Source organism: Columba livia, chromosome 2, assembly GCF_036013475.1.
Source record: "Columba livia isolate bColLiv1 breed racing homer chromosome 2, bColLiv1.pat.W.v2, whole genome shotgun sequence".
Lineage (NCBI taxonomy): Eukaryota > Metazoa > Chordata > Aves > Columbiformes > Columbidae > Columba > Columba livia.
Window position 1 is genome coordinate 7432658 of NC_088603.1, and position 21054 is coordinate 7453711.

At 42.2% G+C, this 21054-nt stretch overlaps 2 protein-coding genes across 7 annotated transcripts in view; one reads left to right on the forward strand and one right to left on the reverse strand.

Moving 5' to 3' along the window:
• Positions 1-2424, reverse strand: part of XYLB (xylulokinase) — a 110214-nt gene extending 107790 nt beyond the window's left edge. The window contains exon 1 of one of the 3 annotated variants that reach the window (XM_021301190.2): positions 2297-2424. In XM_021301190.2, coding sequence (XP_021156865.2) covers positions 2297-2323 — 27 coding nt within the window. In that variant the 5' untranslated portion in view covers positions 2324-2424. The remainder of the gene's footprint in view (positions 1-2296) is intronic. The other 2 variants (XM_065050392.1, XM_021301191.2) reach the window with 2 other exon arrangements.
• On the forward strand, positions 2414-20573 carry NUB1 (negative regulator of ubiquitin like proteins 1). 4 transcript variants are annotated; one of them, XM_065050386.1, is made up of 15 exons: positions 2414-2521; positions 5441-5558; positions 5645-5806; positions 7360-7418; positions 9420-9490; positions 10321-10503; positions 12993-13081; positions 14981-15087; positions 15952-16138; positions 16492-16599; positions 16753-16905; positions 17840-17986; positions 18271-18366; positions 19090-19282; positions 19896-20573. In XM_065050386.1, exons 2-15 carry the CDS (start codon positions 5442-5444, stop codon positions 20060-20062), a joined length of 1839 nt encoding a protein of 612 aa, XP_064906458.1. In that variant the 5' UTR covers positions 2414-2521; position 5441; the 3' UTR covers positions 20063-20573. The 4 variants fall into 4 exon arrangements, with proteins under 4 accessions (XP_064906458.1, XP_064906459.1, XP_064906461.1 ...); XM_065050387.1 differs by lacking the exon at positions 2414-2521 and adding an exon at positions 2552-2711; XM_065050389.1 differs by lacking the exon at positions 2414-2521 and adding an exon at positions 3156-3391.
• The last annotated feature ends 481 nt before the right edge of the window (positions 20574-21054 follow it).

A 21054-nucleotide genomic window follows, 5' to 3' on the forward strand; every position in this document is an offset into this window, starting at 1 on the left:
GAGTGTTATTTTTGTTATATCTCCAAGTCTGTAAACCAAATAAAGATAAAAGAATAACTGAAGGAAAAATACCATGTTAGCAAGAGGCCACTATTAAAACTATTAAAAAATTAATTCAAGGTAATTTTGCCCAGATACTTGCAACAATACACATGAGAACATTTCAGCAAATTAATCTTAAACTTTTAAATCAGAATCATAGAAAGTTTATAACCTTATCTAGCCACTTACTCTATAAACCCATTTGAACTAAGTGATATTATTTTCTGCAAAAACTTTTACATCAATTTTAAAGTGCTTTGATTCAGTTATCTTAATTAAACATGGACCTAGAATACCTTGAATTAAAACTCGGTGCAGGTTTATGCAAGGACTACGTAACTAACTCCTTTGTAAGGACTTTCCTACAAACACTTTGTCCTTTCCTAAGGCTTCTCGTTTATAAAAGGCATTTTGCCTTCGGAGAAGTCTTCCTGTTTATGGAAAGACATTATGAAAGAATAACAGCAGTAAGTTTTGATTTGTTACTGGAGTAGTTTTAGTTGCAAGAAAAGCTGTTATACTTACATTTCAAGAGACAGAAATATCACCCAGGCACACCATCTAATGAGAAAGTTATTTTATTTCCTAAAGCAGCTGTAGTGAAAATGAAGCAGGGAAACATGAGGAAACCAATTTAGAACTCCGAATATTAAAACGCCCACTTTTCAAGTGCACTTGATTTTCAAAACCTGTTATTCTTAGCATCTTCATGTTTGGCAGTCATGGGACAGTAACTTTCATCACTCTGTTACCAGAGCTGTATCTCAGTTTCAAGCACTGAACTCAAGACTGCCATAACAGCAACTTCACCCTTTTTCTGTCAGTAGGCAAACTTGACTGATTTATGCACACAGGTGAGCCTAGAATCCTGAATTTCTAGTTCAGTGTCTTGTTCACAAGTCACAGCGCCAGTGGGGCTCCCATTTCCAAAGCTGCAGCACCCCCACTTAGTCTGCGTGACCACCTAATAAAGTGATTTATATAGTGACAGTCCCGCAGGCCTGTCCAGTCTGTAATAAATAATACACCAGTGCAATGATTTCAGTCACACATCAGAGTCACCAGAATAAAATCCCATTGCTGCTGGGACAGTTGGGTACATGAAATAATGAACCCACAAGGTTTTTTTTTCTGATGTAAGCCATTAAGGAAATATGCCTTCTGCAAGCACAAAGAGTTCCAGGAACAAGCCCCAACCCTTTGAGGGCTTCATATACAAAACCAATATTGAGCAGCCAGCATCATGCAGCCAAGTGTCAGGGAAGCCCCAAACCTGCTCTGTGACATTGTGGGGACTCAAGGTGACACACCAGGACCCCCTCATCTTGAAGTGGTGAGCACCAGATTTCCTATACACATGGAAATGGCCTCAAGCTGCACCAGGGGAAGTTCAGATTGGATATTAGGAAAAATTTCTTCCCAGAAAGGGCTGTCAGGCATTGGAACAGGCTGCCCAGGGCAGTGGTGGAGTCACCATCCCTAGAGGGGTTTAAAAGGTATTTAGATGAGGTTCTTAGGGACATGGTTTAGTGCTAGAATTAGGTTACAGTTGGACTTGGTGATCTTAAGGGTTTTTTCCAGCCAAAATGATTTTATCATTCTTCCAGCACAGCCTCTGAGCCCAGGTGAAGTTTTAACTGCCCCACAACCAGGCAAGAACTTTCACACCACCCCTGAGGGGAAACGTGAGCACACACACCAAAGTCCACCCTAAACACCGCTGCTCTCAAAGAGCACACAAAATAAATCAAAATAAATAAATAAATAACATATTGATCCTGTGAAGCACATCAGCTTTTTGGGAAAGTTTCCCTCTCAGCACACACAGTTTCTTCTCACAGTTAAGTGGAACCTCCTGTGTTCCAGTTTGAACCCATTACCCCTTGTCCTACCATTGGTTGTCACTGAGACGAGCCTGGCTCCATCCTCCTGACACTCACCCTTTACATATTTATAAACATTACTGAGGTCACCCCTCAGTCTCCTCTTCTCCAGCTCCAGAGCCCCAGCTCCCTCAGCCTTTCCTCACACGGGAGATGCTCCACTCCCTTCAGCATCTTTGTTGCCCTGCGCTGGACTCTCTCCAGCAGTTCCCTGTCCTTTTAGAACTGAAGGGCCCAGAATTGTGCACAATAATCCAGATGCATGAGACAAACAAACTAAACCGGGCTATTAAATGTTCCTGTGTAACCTCATCTAGACCGAGAACAGCAGCGCCCGCCGCCACGCGACAGCAAACCGACACGCACTCCACCTGCAAGTGAGGGCAGAACACCAACATGGCCGGCAAGACGCGGCTTCAATCACGTGACGAGCGCCCACATCACTCCTCCAGGCCTTCTGGGTGTCCGTAGGAACCCGCCTCTCCCCGACGCTAAATATGACACGCGCGCGTAGGCTCCGCCCCTTGCCCCCGTCTTGGCCCCGCCCCTCGCCCCTCTTAAACCCGCCCCGCGGGACGCGGGCGGCCGGTGTACAGGTAAGTGCGCGACAGCACAGCGGGGGGTGGGGCTTGTGCGTAGTCCCGCCCATCGCTGGCTTGGCCCGTTGGTCGGGCCTGAGGTGCTGCCGCCGCGGGGAGCGCGGCCCCGGGAACGGGCTCGGGTGGGGGCAGCAGTTGCGTGCGGGCCCGGGCGCTGCTCAGTTACTGGCCGGGCCTCGAGGCGCAGGTGGGTGCCCGAGGTCGGTGGGAGCCCCGACTCCGCGGTGGCTGCTCGGCTGGGCCGCCCCCCGCGCTGTTTATTCCCGCTGGGCTGGGTGCGTCAGCACCGCGGCGCCACCGGAGGCTCCTGCTGTGGCTGCCCGAGCCCTCCCCGTGTCAGGGAGGGCCTTGCAAAGGGCGGCGGCTTCGTGGCCGACCTAAAAATCCACTAGGGACACGGGTGGCACTAGTGGGCTGTGTGGAATCCCTAGTTGTGGAAAGGAAGGGGTGGATGTGCCTAAGGACGCCCCAGGCTGGGAGTCTCTGAGGTTCCATCCTCTCATGGAGCATCTGGCCCGGGGTTTTGCACATAACGCGGCTTTTCGTACTCTCCCTTAGCCACTGAATTCAGTCACAGTTCACCAGGTAGCTTTCCTCCTTGTCTTTAGCAAAAGTTAATCATTGCGTTTTGTTTTTCCCTCCGTGCCTTCCGTCAGAAATTAGGCTTTCTGTAATTGTTTTCTTTTGTGTCATGTTATGGGACTGTGGAGGATGACGTTTTAGTTACAAAAGCTCAGTCTTGCATTCAGAATGGCCCTTGGGAAACACCCCTGGTCGTTCACTCAATTAGTTTTGAGAAAGTCCCTTTGAACTCTTAATGAAACTGGAACCGTCTCAGCAGCAGTTGTAGTGTTGGCTGATCCAAAAGTAAGTCATAGATGTTTTTATTAAGGATTCTCGTTATGGTGAAATAGGAATTTATGATAAATGTTAGAAATGTTACATAGAAAATGATAGCTTTTCTGTTTGTGTTTTTTTTTAATTAGAGGGTTGGAAACAATAAGTTTAATTGGGGGCTCCAGTGGTGTTTTCTGTTTTAATAACTTAGTAAGGAATCACAACCTTAAAAAAAACATAGTGTTATTGATTAAAAGATGAATAACCAGTTTATAAATGCTACTTATGTTAACAATTCATAGTCTTAAGTGTAGTTGGAATTTTAGACTTCTACCTTGATGTTCCAAAGCCATGGATATCTTTTTGTTCCTCACCTTAATGTTAAGTAGAATCATAGCTGTAAAATGGTTCTTTAGCATAACCTAAAAGTGGGAGAACGATGGTTCCAGGTTATTAATGAGAATTGCGTGGCACGTTTTGAAAAGGGAGAAAGCTGCGTTAATAACTTCAATGCAATCTTTTGAAAATTGTGCATGTCTGTTACTTTCTGTTTTGTAAATGACATGTTTTGGCTTGTCCCTAAAATAATAACAACAACCTTATCCCAGTAAGGAAAAGAATGCATTGTTGTTTCTCCTAGTTCAGACTATACGAATTCTAGAGATTGGGAAGGATTGTTAAACTGTTCACTTGCTCAGTTAATCCTTCTGGCTTCTCTTTGGAAGAGACTATTGTCTTTCAGCGTTCAGAGATTCCTTGTAGCTCACTAAAGCTGCAGTTAAGGTTAACTTAACACACATTGATGATTGCCTGCGTTTTTGTGCTTTCAAATAGTGTTTGTCTGAGCGAGGAACAGTCTTTAAAACAGGAAAAATTGATAGAAATGTTGGATTCTTCTTTTCTGTCCCCCTTTTCTCCTGAGAGCAATGTGCTAGTAAACAATGAGAAAATGAAACCACTCTGAAAGTGAAACTGGTTGATCAAATTTCAATGCCAACCTTTAACGCACAAATGCCAACATTTAAATGATTTTCTGCATAAATTAAAGGGCATCTTTTCCATATGAATCGCAGTGTTCAAGAGCCAAAGTCTCCCATGCTTTAATGTGCACTTATATTAAGATTGTCTTTGGGTTTTTTTCTCTGTTGAGATCCTGCATCTGCTTTTGCTTGCCCACTATCCTCCTTCCCTGCTTCTTGTGGGTTTTTTTGTTTGTTGGGGGTTTTATGTTTGAGGTTTTTTTGTTTTGGTTTGGGGCTTTTTGTGGGTATTTTGTTGTTTGTTTTGGGGGGTTTTTTGTTGTTTGGTTGGGTTTGGTTGTTGCTTTTGGGGGGAGGGGTTTTGTTGTATTTTTCAGGAGCATGTTGATTCACTGGTTCCTCCTTTCTCTGAGCACAATAACTTCTGGTGATGTATTCAGCTTAAACTCTTACCCCACTGTCACCTTCTCCTTAGTGATGGGTATTTAATGCCTGGTGCAGATTTACAGTACGCATCTCTGATTTCAGCCTCTGTGCTTTATGATCTTTACTTTATGATCTCTTTATGGTGGAGCTTGAGGTTCTGAGATGTTCTCTCTTAACACCTTTTTTCTGTCCTCCCAAAGAGGGTTAATAATTCATGTTCAACCGTCCGCTGGTGTAGAAAGGCTGTTAAAGTCCAGAAGTGGGAGAAGTGGAAGGCAGAGGTACCGCAAGGACACGTTTCAGAGGTGGATTGGGTCAAGCCATCCTGTCCAGGGCAGAATTGAATTGTGGATTTTGATGAATTGGCACCTTCTGCAATTCCAACTCATGTGAGGAGTTAGAAGGAGCTTTAGTTTCTCTTGAAACCGCAAGGAAGTATCCCAGCTCCAGTCCAGGCATCACTTCACTTCCAGTTTCTTACAATGGCTTAGAATCAGGTTCCCATCCTGACCAAAATGTGTGTAATGCATTCTGTACTCAACTTATATTTTAAAATTTCAAAATGTCCTTTAGACTTTTTAAAAAATTACAGCATCTCATTTCAGGAAAGCTATATTAAAACATTATTTATCTTCCTTTTCCCTTCTAATTGTGTGCTTTGTTTTTTTTCAAGAATGGCACAAAAGAAGTATTTAATAGCAAAACTGACCAGTTGCTTAAGAGAGGACAAAATTCAGCTGTGGAAACCACCGTATACAAATGAAAAAAAAGAAGCTGGTGAAGAGATGAAGGTAAATATTCTCTTGGAGTTGTTGTGATGCATCTTCTATGTTATACTGCTGGTGCATTTTCCCAGTTTTTCTTGGTGTTTTCTTAGGAGCTTGTACAAAAGTATTCATCCAAGCTGAATATCAACGAGAATGATACAGAGAATATGCTTGAAGAAATACGGTGTAAAGCAATTGAGCGTGGAACAGGAAATGAAAACTTTAAAGTGACTGGAATTGCGAGACTTGATATATATCTGCCTCGTAGAAAAGTAAGTGACGTTGCAGAAAAGTCGGGATAAGTAGCTTTACTTTAATGGCTTTTGGAGTCCTAGATATGTGTCTAATGCAAATATTTTCACTTCTTCAACTTTTTCAAGTGTTTCGTATCAGAAATCTGCATTAGGTGTATAAAATATGGGGGGAGGGGAAGGTATGGAAGTATATTTCAGTTTCCCAGGCATGTGGGAATATCATAGCAGATGAATATAATGTGTAATTGCCTTTTCTTTAGGATTTAATGATAAATTATCTTTCAGTTAAGAAAAGTAAATTAGATTTAAGTGCCTAGTAGTTCAATTTGATTCCTTCTGATGTTACTGTTCCTATTAGCAGTAAAGAACAGATAATTTTTTTCAGCTGTAGAATGCCTAAAATTGAATTAGCATGTGAATATCACTGTATTACCACAGCTTTTCTTTAACTGACAGCTTTAATTTTAATCAAATTCTCTTGAAGTGCAGTAAGCAACTTGAACTTGCTGTTGTGTTGGACAATGAGTGGTTGGTGATGCTGAAAAGAACTTTAGCTTTTAACCGTGGCACTGTTCTTTCAGTGATGACGTTATCTTTGTGTAACTATTCCAACCCAGGCAGATAAGGAAAATTACACGTTTTAAAGTATGTCCAGTGTCTGAACTTAAAAATAAGAAGCAGGATTTTCTGTTGTGATGGTGTACTCATCTGTTCTTGTCTAAGTCCGGCTCCCAAAGCTTCACAAAAATAGAACTGGGCCCTTGGTTAAGTTCTTATTAACACAGAGCCTCTTACCTGGGAATATTTCCCCCTTAAAAACAGTCTGTAGCAAACACAGCAACCGTCTCAAATCACTCCCTAGTTTGATCTTCGGCAACAGAAGTGAATGTTCACTATGAAAAAGTGCAATTCTTTTATTTTCGTAGAAGATCTTAGATGGAAACTTATACTTCAGAAGGATTTTTTTATTATTATTATTATTTTACTGAATACTTGCAAAAACACAACGCATAGTCATAATTATTCCCTCTCCTGTAGTGAAAAATAATTATCAGGGAGTGTGATGGGCTAACGGGTAGAGGGTATTAAGTGATTGCCATGCAGTTAAAACAAACAAATAGTTTCATAATTCCTCTTTATAATGCTACTGGGCATAAGGGAATTAATTAATTTAAAATTCCAGTTTATCTAATCTGAGACCAGAGACACTAACAGGAATTAATCAGAACTTAGCCAGTCGCAGGTGGGTGACATAATTAGAAACCGGAGTTAAGATTGGAAGTGCATAATTAAATTAGTGAGTTTAAATTGTTTTGTTCTGAGTTTAGATTTATCTTATTCTGAATCTTCTGCTGTTATAATGCTTATTTTTATCACTGTAAAGCAAGTACAAGATTCCTTATATAGAAATTGCTAGTACGTATGCCCAGCCATAACTCTGTTAACATGATTATGATTTGAAAAAGAAATTGTACTTGTTGTAAAACAATTAGTTAAGAAAATGTCGGAAGTATCTTGAGACCACGTTTGTTTCCTTTCATCCTTTTCCCTGTGCAATATAATTACTACAGAGCAGAAAAATCCCACTGGAAACGAACCTGTTCATCACAGGCAAGGAGCTCAGATCACAGTAAGTGTAATCACCCTTGGTTCCTCTCTAATGGGACAACATACTGTCACACAGTGCAAGAAAGGACAAGCAGAGCAGTATTTGTTCAGTTAAGCTTTTTTTAGCGTGTGTGTTTGTTCAGTGTGTCTGAACAGGATGTCCAGTGTCCCTGTGGGTCGCCTCTTCACGTAAGAAGCTGTGGTTTAACAGGTAGAAATGGGAAAGTTTCAGCTGTGGGAAGAGAGCAGTTCTCTGTAAATCCCCAGCAAGTACCCGAGATGTCACCAGTGAGTGATGTTCCAGATCTTTAACTAGACATGTCCTCTGAACTGTCAACTGTCAAGGGTTTTGATTGCGGGGTGACAATAAAACCATGGCAAATGTATTGTTAACGTCCTCTTCCCCCCGCTTCTTCCTTCTTAGCCTCTCCCTCTCCCCGCTTCCCACTGAGGACAGGCAATTGGGAGGGGAAGAAGGACAGAGGGAAGAGAGTTGGGCTGATTCCAATGGGATGAAGTTCAATAAGGCCAAGTGCCGGGTGCTGCACTTTGGTCACAACAACCCCCTGCAGTGCTACAGGCTGGGCGCAGAGTGGCTGGAGAGCAGTCAGACGGAAAGGGACCTGGGGGTACTAATGGACAGGAAGCTCAACATGAGCCAACAGTGTGCCCAGGTGGCCAAGAAGGCCAACGGTATCCTGTCCTGTATCAAAAATAGCGTGGTCAGCAGGACAAGGGCAGTGATCCTTCCCCTGTACTCTGCATTGGGGAGGCCACACCTGGAGTATTGTGTTCAGTTCTGGGCCCCTCAGTTCAGGAAAGACATTGAAGTGCTGGAGCGGGTCCAGAGAAGAGCAACAAGACTGGTGAAGGGACTTGAACACAAGACCTATGGGGAGAGGCTGATGGAGCTGGGGTTGTTTAGTCTGGAGAAGAGGAGGCTTAGAGGTGAGCTCGTCACTCTCTAGAACTACCTGAAGGGCAGTTCTAGCCAGGTGGGGATTGGTCTCTTCTCCCAGGCAGTCAGCAATAGGACAAGGGGCCTGGGCTTCAATTCTGCGAGGGGAAATTTAGGCTGGATATTAGAAAGAAATTCTTTACAGAGAGAGTGGTCAGGCATTGGAATGGCTGCCCAGGGAGGTGCTGGACTCACCGTCCCTGGAGGTTTTAAAATTGAGATTGGACATGGCACTTGGTGCCATGATCTAGTAAACGGACTAGAGTTGGACCAAGGGTTGGACTTGATGATCTCTGAGGTCTTTTCCAACCCAGACGATTCTCTGATTCTGTAATTAAAAAATGTTTTACTAATGCTACTAATAAGAATAGAGAAAATAATACAAAATATACAGAACCAATCTTGAAAGTCCCAGCAACTGCAGAGCTGGCACCCAAAGTCCTGGACTGGACTCTGCAGCCAACCGGAACTGGATTCAGTCTCTCATTAGGCCGCAGTTCGCAGGGATGACTAGCAAGGTCCTCTCCTAATGTCGGCCATAAGCAAAAGGGAAAAGGGACAAGATCCTCATGATCTCCCACTTTTATATGAAGTGTTCACATGAATGGAATGTTATACACAGTTGGTCAGTTTCTTGGTCACCTGCCATCCGTGCTTATCAATAAGTTTGCATTCCATTGCTATATTTACCAAAACATGTATCTGGTTCTCCAGGAAAATGCAGCTAATATGAAGCTTTAGCTGACAGGCAAATTCACTAAAAGAGAAACTTGTTTTTTAACAAAACCAGGACATCATCATTAACTTCTCTTCCTTTTGTGCTTTTACGCCTAATAAAATCAGATCCTTTTCTGTCTGTTTTGCCTTTTTCCATTCAGTATCCCAGATTTCCCTATATGATTCACAAAGCTTTCTGATGATGTTACTTTACTTCTAGCAGCCTTTTATAGCAAAAGTTTTAAACCAGTTATGAGCATATTCATTTTTAAGCTTTATTGCTATTCTAACAGCAATATATATAGCCTTACAAGTTCATATTCATGGATGAAATTATTTATTTCACAGGATAGCACAGGAACATGCATTAAAAGAAAATGCTATCAAAATAATCATAAACAAGAAGCAGCTTGACCTGGGTATGTATCTCAAATATATTTTAATGATAATTTTTTAGTTTACTGATTTTCTGAAGAAAAGTTTCTTGCAACTCAGAAATTCCCAAGGAATAGCAGTTGTATTTGTCAGGTTCTGCTCTGCAAGAAATGTAATAAATTATAGTACTCAAAGTTCTTAGAGTTAAAGCAGTTATAGGAATCCTGTAAGAAATGTCAAACATCCATTTTTCAAGTGCTGAAACACTGAAAACACATTGTTTGAAAGAAACCCTAAATTTCCTCAAAACCTATATTGTATAACAGCACATTCAAAAACTTCTTGTAATGTTTTACACGTTCAACTTGTCAGACATGTGGGAAGTGATGACAGCAGCTTCCTCTTTATTGATGGCCTGAGCATCTGACTTATTTATTTCCCTTAGAATATGTCAGAATTAGAGCCATGGAAGTGACAAAAGGAACTCTGATTCAATTCCCAGTTCCTCTGTCCTGGTACTGTTGTTATTCCAGTTTTTCTCTGAAGGTTGATTAACTGAAATAGAAACAATTGCGTTTTTCAAAATGTTATGAAAACAAGCAGAGAAACATACCAGTCATTTCAAAAGCACTGTAAGATGCAAGTTGGATCCTAATTTCTGAGTTTCTGTTGACTGTGTCAGTAATAGGCAAGGGTTTTGATTGAGTTCTTGAGTCTAGTAATTACTGTTTCTAATAATTACTGTAGTTCTTCAGTACAGTACAAGTAAGGCATGGGCTGTTCAGATTTTGTTTGTTGGTGTTGATTCCCCCCGCCCAGTCTCTCTTCACAAATAAGAGCACCTGGATTGTATTCATTGTACTCAATTTTGCAGGCAAAACCCTCGAAGACCAGGGTGTAACACACAATGCAAAAGTGATGGTGCTTCAACTGGAACAGAGCGATGAGGAAACTAAAAGAAGAGTTCAGGAAGAAGAACTTCAGTGCAAGAAAGAGAAAGAAATAAATGACAAGATGCAAAGAACTAAGAAGGGTTTGGAAATTCTAGCAGAGAGAGGTAAGAGGGCTTCTTTTTTTGCAGGGTGAGGGAAGTTGGGTGTTCATTAATTTTTGCACGTCAAAAAACATCATCTCACTAGATTTTGAGCATAGGAGAGTGCCTGTACTGTGGCTGGATTTCTGTTGATACATTTTTAGGGTTCTCCCTACTTGAAAACTAGATTTTAAATTGACTAAAACTTCGTCAGCTCTTTTTACGCAGCTAGAATGGTAGAAAACATTTGGCAATTAGAGAAGGATGTAATATGAATCAATTGTTATTTAACTGGCCCTTCGCAGTTAAGGGACTGAAGACTCTTGAACAGGCTTTAAATTTATTGTAGAATAATGTATTAAAAGTCATTAAACTTTTTTGTAGCTCACTTCTGCTGCGGCTGTGGGTAACCATAGTTTCATTGTGCAGAGCAGCTCACTTATTACTCTCATCTGTCACGTGGCTGTTCTGTTCTCATGGTGTTTGATGTTGATTGCTGGCAACTGTGGATTAAGTTGGAGGCCAGTATCTAGTGCAGTGCCGCAGGGGTCAGTACTGGGGCCAATATTATTCAATATATTCGTTAACAATTTGGACGAGGGAATTGAGTGTACTATCAGCAAGTTTGATGACACCAAGCTGGGAGGAGTGGCTGACACGCCAGAAGGCTGTGCTGCCATCCAGAGACCTGGACAGGCTGGAGAGTTGGGCAGGGAATAACCTGATGAAATTTAACAAGGGAAAGTGTAGAGTCCTGCATCTGGGCAGGAACAACCCCAGGTTCCAGTATAGGTTGGGAAATTACATATTAGAGAGCAGTGTAGGGGAAAGCGACCTGGGGGTCCTGGTGGACAACAGGATGACCATGAGCCAGCACTGGGCCCTTGTGGCCAGGAAGGCCAATGGCATCCTGGGGTGTATTAGAAGGGGAGTGGTTAGTAGATTGAGAGAGGTCCTCCTGCCCCTCTACTCCACCCTGGTGAGACCACATCTGGAATATTGTGTACAGTTCTGGGCCCCTCAGTTCCAGCAGGACAGGGAACTGCTGGAGAGGGTCCAGCTTAGGGCAACAAAGATGCTGAAGGGAGTGGAGCATCTCCCGTGTGAGGAAAGGCTGAGGGAGCTGGGGCTCTTTAGTTTGGAGAAGAGGAGACTGAGGGGTGACCTTATTAATGTTTATAAATATATAAAGGGTGAGTGTCAGGAGGATGGAGCCAGGCTCTTCTCAGTGGCAAACAATGATAGGACAAGGGGTAATGGGATCAAGCTGGAACACAAAAGGTTCCACTTAAATTTGAGAAGAAACTTCTTCTCAGTGAGGGTGCCAGAGCCTGGCCCAGGCTGCCCAGGGGGGTTGTGGAGTCTCCTTCTCTGCAGACATTCAAAACCCGCCTGGACATGTTCCTGTGCGACCTCACCTGGGCGTTCCTGCTCCAGCAGGGGGATTGGACTAGATGAGCTTTTGAGGTCCCTTCCAATCCCAAACATACTCTGATACTGTGAAGTTAAAGGGATATAGTCAATGTAACAGTAATAATTTTTCAAGATGAAGTTCTGTTTGTGAATTGCGTTGCTAGATGTTGAGTTTAAGTCACTCCTCTATTTTATTGTTTCAAAAATCCACAAACAAGGAACTGTGAAACTGAGTATGTCATGAACTCCTGCCAAATGCAAAAATACCTGAACAAAGCTGCTTTTAATGGTCAGTGACAGCCTGTTTCTTACTATAATATCAGATTTTGAACCAATGAAACAGCTGATTCCTTTTATGGATTTAAGGGCTAATTGAGACCCCAGACCTTGAATGGGGCCTCTATAAGGTATTTACCACTGTCAGTTATAGCACAAAACCAGAGTATAGAGTGGGGCCTCTAATGGCCCACAGGCTGCAGGCTCTGTGTGAACGGTAGAAAGGATCTAACAACTTTTTGTTTCATCTGAGAAAAATTGCAGGGCAGAAGCTTTTAATCTCAGCAAACTCCTGTTTAACTGCCTTGTTTACAAGAAAAGCATCTTTCCATGTAAAATCAGATGGAAGTGAAAACAAAATGATACTTTGGTTATAAGCATTAAAGATGTGGGAAAAGCAAAATACTGAGCTGTATGTTTTTGTTGTTCTATCAGCTGTGCTTAGTTGTGTAGGTTTTTCTTTATATTCTATGCTTTATTTGATAAAGCATTTCAAATGTTACATTGTGTAAAATGTAGGTGTTTTATCTTCTGCAAAAAATTACTTACAATTCATGTAACTTTTAATGTTGTGTGTAAATTTCTGGATGAGCAGGACCTTTTCCTTAGCGACTTTTCTAGAAGTTCCTCATGTTTGTCTGATCAAGGCCATTGTTGGTAGGTATGTCAGAAAAATACAGATACAGCCTTTATATGTAATCCTGATTGGTTTTGTTGTTTGCATTTTTGTTTAAACATGTGCTTACTGACATAATCTTACAACAGCAGAGATACTCTGTTGAAGGTGGTCCTTAAAATTTAAATCATTTTTTCATATCTTTCAGAGGAGTACTTGGATCCAGATTCTGTTCCGTATCTAGACATAGCTAATCAGACTGGAAGGTCAATCGAGATTCCTCCTCAAGCGAAAAAAGTAAGTAAAAGTATCTTACAAAGGTACTAAGACAACCTTTTAAAGCTTGGTTCATGAAACATTTCAATATGGAATTGAAATGCAGTCAGAATTCTTGGGGATATAACCCCAGGTCCAGTAGATGTTTGCTTAATAGAAATAATATTGAAATAAAATTGCAGTGGAACTCTACAGTGGGGAATAGTTCAGTCATCTGGAGACAGACCTCTGGCTGCTGATCTCATTGCAGGTATCATCTTGCATTGACCCCTTTGTGCTCCGTATCTTATTTTTGTGTTTTGAGATGAGCTTTTAGTTTGTTATATCTTAGCACCTATTTTAAATATTGGGTGTCCCAGAACAACATGAAAATAACTTGTTTGTTGGGCCTGAGTTGGAAACTTCCTGAGTTTCAAAATTGGACTCTTTTAAAATAGTTTTGAGATCTTTTGCATTGTGACCCCTCTCAAATCTGTTCACCATTCAAGAAAGTTCCATGTTATCATTTGAAAACGTCTTTGGTTGGGTGTGTGCATTGAATTACAGTAGGAGCGACGTGCCTGATGCTGGCTGCTGAAGTGGGAGAATAGTGATAGCACCTGAAGATGAATAAAAGATGATGAATAAAAATCTGAAGATGAATAAAAATCTTTACAAGTACCTGGAAATAGCTGATAAAGAAAAATACCTTGGGAAGAAATGAGCAGGCCCCAAGACGTGTGAACTGCTGCTCCAGCCTCTTCTGAGGCAAATGCAGTTCTGGGCCCCTCAGTTCAGGAAAGACATTGAAGTGCTGGAGCGGGTCCAGAGAAGAGCAACACGACTGGTGAAGGGACTTGAACACAAGACCTATGGGGAGAGGCTGAGGGAGCTGGGGTTGTTTAGTCTGGAGAAGAGGAGGCTTAGAGGTGACCTCATCACTCTCTAGAACTACCTGAAGGGAAGTTCTAGCCAGGTGGGGATTGGTCTCTTCTCCCAGGCAGTTAGCAATAGGACAAGGGGGCATGGGCTTAAACTCTGCCAGGGGAAATTTAGGCTGTATATTAGAAAGAAATTCTTTACAGAGAGAGTGGTCAGGCATTGGAATGGCTGCCCAGGGAGGTGCTGGACTCGCCGTCCCTAGAGGTTTTTAAACTGAGATTGGACATGGCACTTAGTGCCATGATCTAGTAAACGGACTAGAGTTGGACCAAGGGTTGGACTCGATGATCTCTGAGGTGTCTTCCAACCCAGTCGATTCTGTGATTCTGTGAAATGGTGTTTTCTGCATCATCCGGAGTTTCTGGATGATCGGAATAACATCTGTGCTGTCCCACAGTGCACGCTTTTCTGGCCAAGTGCTGAAAGCAGTAATTCACCTGAAGAGTTAAAGCATCAAATGTTCAAATGCACAAGATTTCATCAGTATTGAACGTGGGTGAGAGGAAATATTGCGGGTTGTTTCTATCCAGAAATGCTGTTTACATTTCCATTTATCATATTGCAGGAGCTAGAGCATTTTCTGATGACGTTCAAAATTTAATTTTCAATTCTGAGGTTTTCTAGGAGGTGAATCATTAGATTTTTATAAGATAGTGTGATAGCAAAGCACTAAGCTACACTGTTAGGAAGTGTAGCACCCAGAAAAACGCTTAGCTCTTTATCAGTCATCATTGAAAATCCATCTAGGGTAGCTTTCTTAAAATAAACTTGGTGCCACATTTCATGTGTCAATAGCATTCGTTGCTTTTAATTAGACAAAATTTTAACAGTAGCAGATGAGAGAAAAATGTGAAGTGATGTGAAATAGTACTGCTTTTACAGAACTCGTACAATGGTGATTTTCTAGGAAGAACAAAGGCTCTTAATGGATTAGCTAGATATTTCTTTTTAGTTAAAGTGAGTTCGAGAGATGTAAAAAAAGTCTCGATCTTTTTCTAGGCACTTGTGCTGGCAATGGGTTATCATGAGAAGGGCAGGGCATTGATGAAGAAGAAAGAATATGAAATAGCGCTGCCATATTTGTTGGATGCAGATAAACACTTCTGGTAAGAACCTTTTAAAGTCCTTGTGTCTCTCTTTACTGTCAACCAGATACAGGAACAGCATTAGCTCCACCTGTGCATATAATCAGGAACTGTTTTTCAGGGGTTACTTCACACCCCCCTTCTGCAGATGGGAAACAGCAAAGGCTCTGACAAGCAGTGACAGGTGGCTTCATGTAAAACAGCTGAAACAGATACTGCCAGTGGGCAATTTAATCTTTCATACCAACACAAACTGTTAATATTCATGTACTAGGCTATAAATTGCATTAGCTTGAGAGACAGTTACGGATACTCGTTTGCAATTGCTCCTCTGAAGTGATAATTTCTTGTAAAAGGTGGAGCAGATAGCTGAGGTCAGTGACCATACCAGGGTTTCTGTGGGTAAATGAGTTTCATGTCAGCAGCCAAAGCCCTGAACTGCTCTTCAGAGATCCCCAAAAGTAATATTATCCCATCTGTCTCTCGTCTGTGTGCACGTGCAAGGAGGCTGGCACAGAACTCGGCCTGTTCGTGTGCACTATGGAAAACAGTTGGTCTCTGTCCTCTCAAAGATTACACGGGGTTTAATACCAGTCTGCTTTTAAAGAGATGCTGTCTTGAAAAGTAACACAATGAGTTTCTACTGTAATGCTTTGAGACGTAGTGTTGTTATTGGTGCCCTGTGTATTAGTGAATGTGATGCGAGATCAGTGCTTTATATTACAGTTCCACTGAACTCAGTTTGTTACCTCAAATATGAAGCCTGTGCTTTCTCAAATATGTGAGTTTGTGTACTTCTAGCATGTTGTTTCATTAATGTTAAAAAGTATGTTGGAAAAAATAAACAACCCCTCCCAGAAAACCAATAATAGTTTTATTTTGCAGTGAGTGCAGCACAGAACTGCTGAACACCGTTGATAATTACGCGGTGCTGCAGCTGGACATAGTGTGGTGCTACTTTCGCCTGGAGCAGCTGGACTGCCTGGATGATGCCGAGAAAAAACTGTCCACTGCACACAGTTGCTTCCAGAGGTGCTACGGGGAGAACCATGAAAGGCTGATTGATATCAAAGTATGTCAGTTTTGGTTTAATTAGGGTGCCTTTCTTTCATGTATTCAGTTATTGTTCAAGTATTACAACACTGACTTTTATAAGTTCAAAGTTTTCTCGTGTCTCCTTAGCCTGTAATGCAGTTTTGTAATTGTCAGCATAGTGAAAGCATTGGACTTGACAAAAAGGTTGTGGTAAACGTGCATTTATACGCACAGACATCATCAGTGTTTTAGATGTGATACCTTATCTGCGTGTCACATACTAGTGACTGTGTCTTCTTTAAACAGGTAGAGCATTCTGTTGATAATGAGGTGATGTTGTACCATATGCTTTTAACCATGTGCTCCCCCCTTGTTTAAACAATTCTTTAGGGAAGCTATGGTCGTGAGAAGGTTTTATTTCTACGGCTTTACCTCCTCCAAGGGATAGGACACTATCACAGTGGCAGAGAAAAGGAGGCTGCTGAGTATATTCAGAAGGTAAGGCACTGCTAGGTAAAACTTTTGAGTTGTTCACACTAGCTCTTGTGTTTGGGCTCTGCCTTGCACCTGTCCTTTGCTTGCTCAGAAAAAATTGGTTCGTATGTTCAAGCAACAGTGTAAGTAGTATCATTTTGTTCCTTTTCTGTACAGGCATCTTGTTTATATAAAGAGCTGTCCATAGATCCTGATAAAGTTGATCGCCTGTCACTCCTGGGATTCTCCGAACAGGAAGCTCGTCTTGCCCTGCGAGCATGCCAGGGGAACGTGGAGCACGCTGCCAATCTCATCACCAACAGGAGAGAGGTACAGTGCGCTGAGGGTATTAAATCGGGATCATCTTAATTAGGGTGTTCGTAAGATCATGTTTTGTGTGACTAGTGCATCATGGTGCTAAATTAAGGACTTTGGTTATCCTGCTTGGACATTGTTAGTGTAATTAACAGTTGGACATTTGTTGCCGCAAGTTTGAAACCAAACCTTAATACAACGAGGGAAGGTCTGTCCCAAAAGAGGTGGGATGAGAGAGCCAAAGACCTGTGTTTGCACCACAGGAGTGCACAGGAGGACTTTGCACCAGTGTTTGCTAGTCAGCAGTGCTACGTATGGGAATAAAAACACAGTGATCAAGCTGTCTCTTCTAGGCTTGGCTGGTCTGGAAGATGAGAGGCTGCACAGTAACGTGCTATGAGGGTAACCATCCAGCTAGCCTGTATTAATGACTTTGGACTTGGAACATTCAGGAGGGGAGAAGGACTTTTTGGGTGGAAGTTCAGACATTGTTGCCCAGATCTGAAGTGTCTGAAGTTGCATTTGGTAAGCTGAGGTGGCACTTTTAGACTTCAGACAGTGAAATGTAGATGGAAGAGTCAACTGGCTGAGAGAAGGGCTGAACAGAACTCCTTGGTTCCATGCCCAGTTCTGGCTGTATGTCCTTGGCAAGTCTTGTCTGCAGGCCCATCTGCCAAACGGGTTTATCACTTACCACACAGGGCCTATAATAGCTGCAACAGCCTAAGATCCGAACCGCAGAGACTGCAGAGCGGAAGTATGGCAACATGGAAATGCAACTTTATTTAGTAATGAGTGTCTGGCAGCACAGTCTGTATTTAAAAAGAAAAAGTGTCTTTTCCTCAAGAGCTTCAAACTTGAAGAAGTAAATCCAGAAACCCCATATGCGCATGGGGAGGGTGAAGCATTCCCCTGCACAGTGAGCTCTGTCGTGGCTGTGTTCTTGCAGGAAAAGGCACAGATCAGGAGGGAGGAGAGAGCTAAGAGGCGGCAGCGACGGGAGGACATAAACACCTTGAAAAGTATGGGCTACCCAGAGAGAGCTGCTCAAGTAGCTCTTCATAATACACAAGGAAACCTGGACCAAGCCTTTAAGGTAAGTGATTTTCAGGAGTAGTACTTTTGTATGAAAAAAAAATTGTTCGCTTTTTTTGGTTTATCACATAGCAGATTCTTATTTTCTGTAATATCTATTTGTTAGTTGATAGCAACCTCTTCTGATCTGTAATGACTGAACTTCCACTTCCTGACACAGTGAATCAAATATCATTTAAATTGGCTGAGGTTTGTTTAAATCAACTCTTGGGCTAAATACATTTCCATAAGGAGGACTATTATATTTCTGTTGCTTTATTCTGACTCCTCTCTGTTTTATTTTAGTTTATTCTTGACAATCCAGAGTTATTGTTGGAAGATGACGACGATGATTCTGTGGCCACAGACCAGTTTCAGGTTTCCCAGGAGAGTATTGATCAAGTAAGTTACAGCTTTTGCTTTCTTAGGAGTTGGTTGTCTAGTTTCTGAATTAGGCTTTCAACACACCAGATCTTCCTTGAGCAAAGCTGTACACATTTTCTTTGACCCATGTCACTCAAGCTGTCACACTTCCTCTGTCTGGCATCTGCTCTTCACAGTGAAGTCCCACTCAAGCTAAAATAAAACTCTTCCTGCCCATTACACCAACCTGTCGTGTCTGGATGTGGATTAAAGTCTGTGCACTAATGCTCTAGCCCAAAAAAGACGCCAAATGAGAAATTAATTCAGGTCTCTAAACACTGCAGTGCACAGGGAGAGCTGGAATGTGTCTGTCTCATCATACGCCATCTGAAAAGCTCTTTGGTGGTTAGTGTGGCTGCATAATCAATGTCAGGCAAGAAAACTGTGTCGCTTAGAGAAAGTAAATAGCACATCATACGCTGGAGTGCTTTGAAGTTTCCTTTTGAAAAACACAAACAAATTGGTCTCATATTAAACAGGAGGCTCTTGATTTTGCTCAACATCCCCATTCCTGTAATAGGTCAGTGCCCTGTTGTTAACTGTTCCAGTAAACCAGAGTCAGTGTCCGGGAATTCCTGGCATGCAGCTCTTGCCTCTGTGCAAGAGGAATGTCTGTCAGATTCCTGTCAGACTCTGGTGCTGGGTGAGCTTGGATTTCTCTAGATTTTTTTATTCTTCATTTTTCTTCCCCCCTTCTCGTAGCTGGTGTATATGGGGTTCAGCCGGGAGGCGGCAGAGCAAGCCTTGAAGGTCTTTAAAGGCAACATCCACGTAGCTTCCCAAACCCTTGCTCATTACGGGGGAGTTCTTCCCGCCTCCCTGCAGCCGTCTCCAGACGGGTCCAGCCCTTCCGAAGAATCCACCTCATCCAAAGACTCGCCTACGGAGTCTGCAGGTAAGAAATGTTGCAGAGGGCAGTGGAAAGACTCTCTTGCTGGCTTTTGTACACAACAATTAAGCAATGATGATCTTGAGGGTCTCTTCCAACCAAAACGAGTCTGTGATTCTATGATCTCATTGTACTCGCACCAGTTCTCTTGAAAAACCAACCCACCCTCCCTGCCTGTGCTCCTTCGGACAGCAAGTGCTGAGTTGCTGGAGCACATTCCCTGGACCTGCCCACTGATAATGATGATTTTGTGGCTCTCTAACATCTGGGTTCTGACTGCTAGGAAGTATATTCTAAATCTGTGCTATACAGCCAGCTGCTGTGACCACATACTCCTTCCTTGTGTCTGTGGTTGAACTGGAGTTGATACTCGCCATTTAGTAGAGGGGAGACTTGTGTGCACACTTCTGTTATTTGTCAAAGCTGTAGTGATCCATGCTGTACAACTAAAGGATTTCCCACAGCTTTAAATAACAGGAAGAGAGGCCGTCCTGCGATATCCTTTGCAGAACTGTCCTACACAAGAGGTGGTTTTGCAGTAACAGACTCAGATCAGTCACGCTGGTGGAAGAGGGAAAGTATCGGCTGCTTTGAATTCACTGCTGCTTTTCTTTGTTAGAAGCATCTTCTAGTTCCCAAACAGATGAAGACATGGAGACTGATGCTGTCAATGAAATCCTGGAGGATATTCCTGAACACGAAGAGGATTATCTGGATTTAACACTGGAGGAAGAGGAACAGATCATTCATGAATACTTATCCTATATACAAGTACCACAGCATTAAATCCCATTACAGCTACTTCAGTTACATGCATTTACCTTGACAAATTGAGTTTGGATTACAAATGCACCTTCAGCTTATCTCCTACTAAATGCCTTGAATTCAGTTAAACTCTAGGTGGAACACTTAATTCCTGCTTATTTATAAATCTGCTTAAAGCCTACATTTGTGATACATTGTAATTTATTGTCATAGCAGAAATATAGAAACATTTATTTTCAGAAGAAAATTTAATAGAACTAAACTATATTTTTATTGTGAATTAAGTTAATTCACTTAGTATTTGAGTAAAGAAGCATTTCTATACCATTTTAAAATACCAGCTTTAAAAAAAAGAAGTTTGTAGATCAGAAATGTAGCTCATGAGGTTATAGAGGTCTCAACTTACACACCGTTCTTTTCTTCTGAAAGATTTCTGAGAGTCATTTACATCTCTGTGCATGGATTTATACTGTGCTCTGCTTGTCACTTCATGCGGGTGTTACACGGGCAATAAAGGTAACTCTGTGCTGCTGCTGCTTTTCAGGGTCTTTTCTGTGCTTTGGTGTTTCGGACCAGCAGGAACGCCCTGGCCAGGCTGTGTCCTGTCAGACCCCGCGACCCAGGTACTGCTCTTGCTTTTTATAGCTCCAGAACCAGCTTCCCCAAGCAGCAACTGCACCCCATGCAGGTGTGGGGCTGCAGAGTGCTGGATTTCGTGGGGAACACAAGATATTCTTCAGTCAGCTGTTGGAACAAAACTTGGCTCAGGATCTGTCTCAGTAGTTGCACCCAGCCTCAGCATTCTGGGGAAATACTTGGGGGTTTTTTAGTGTGGATTATAACATCCCATTTTCTGCTCTGTGAGCACTCCCCCCCAGCTGTGAACAGAGCATCCCCTGCTTGTCAGCTTTTCTTAAAAACCATTTATTCCTGTGTAACCTCATCTGGGTGTTCCTGCTCCATGGGGGGATTGCACTGGATGAGCTTTCGAGGTTCCTTCCAACCCCTGACAT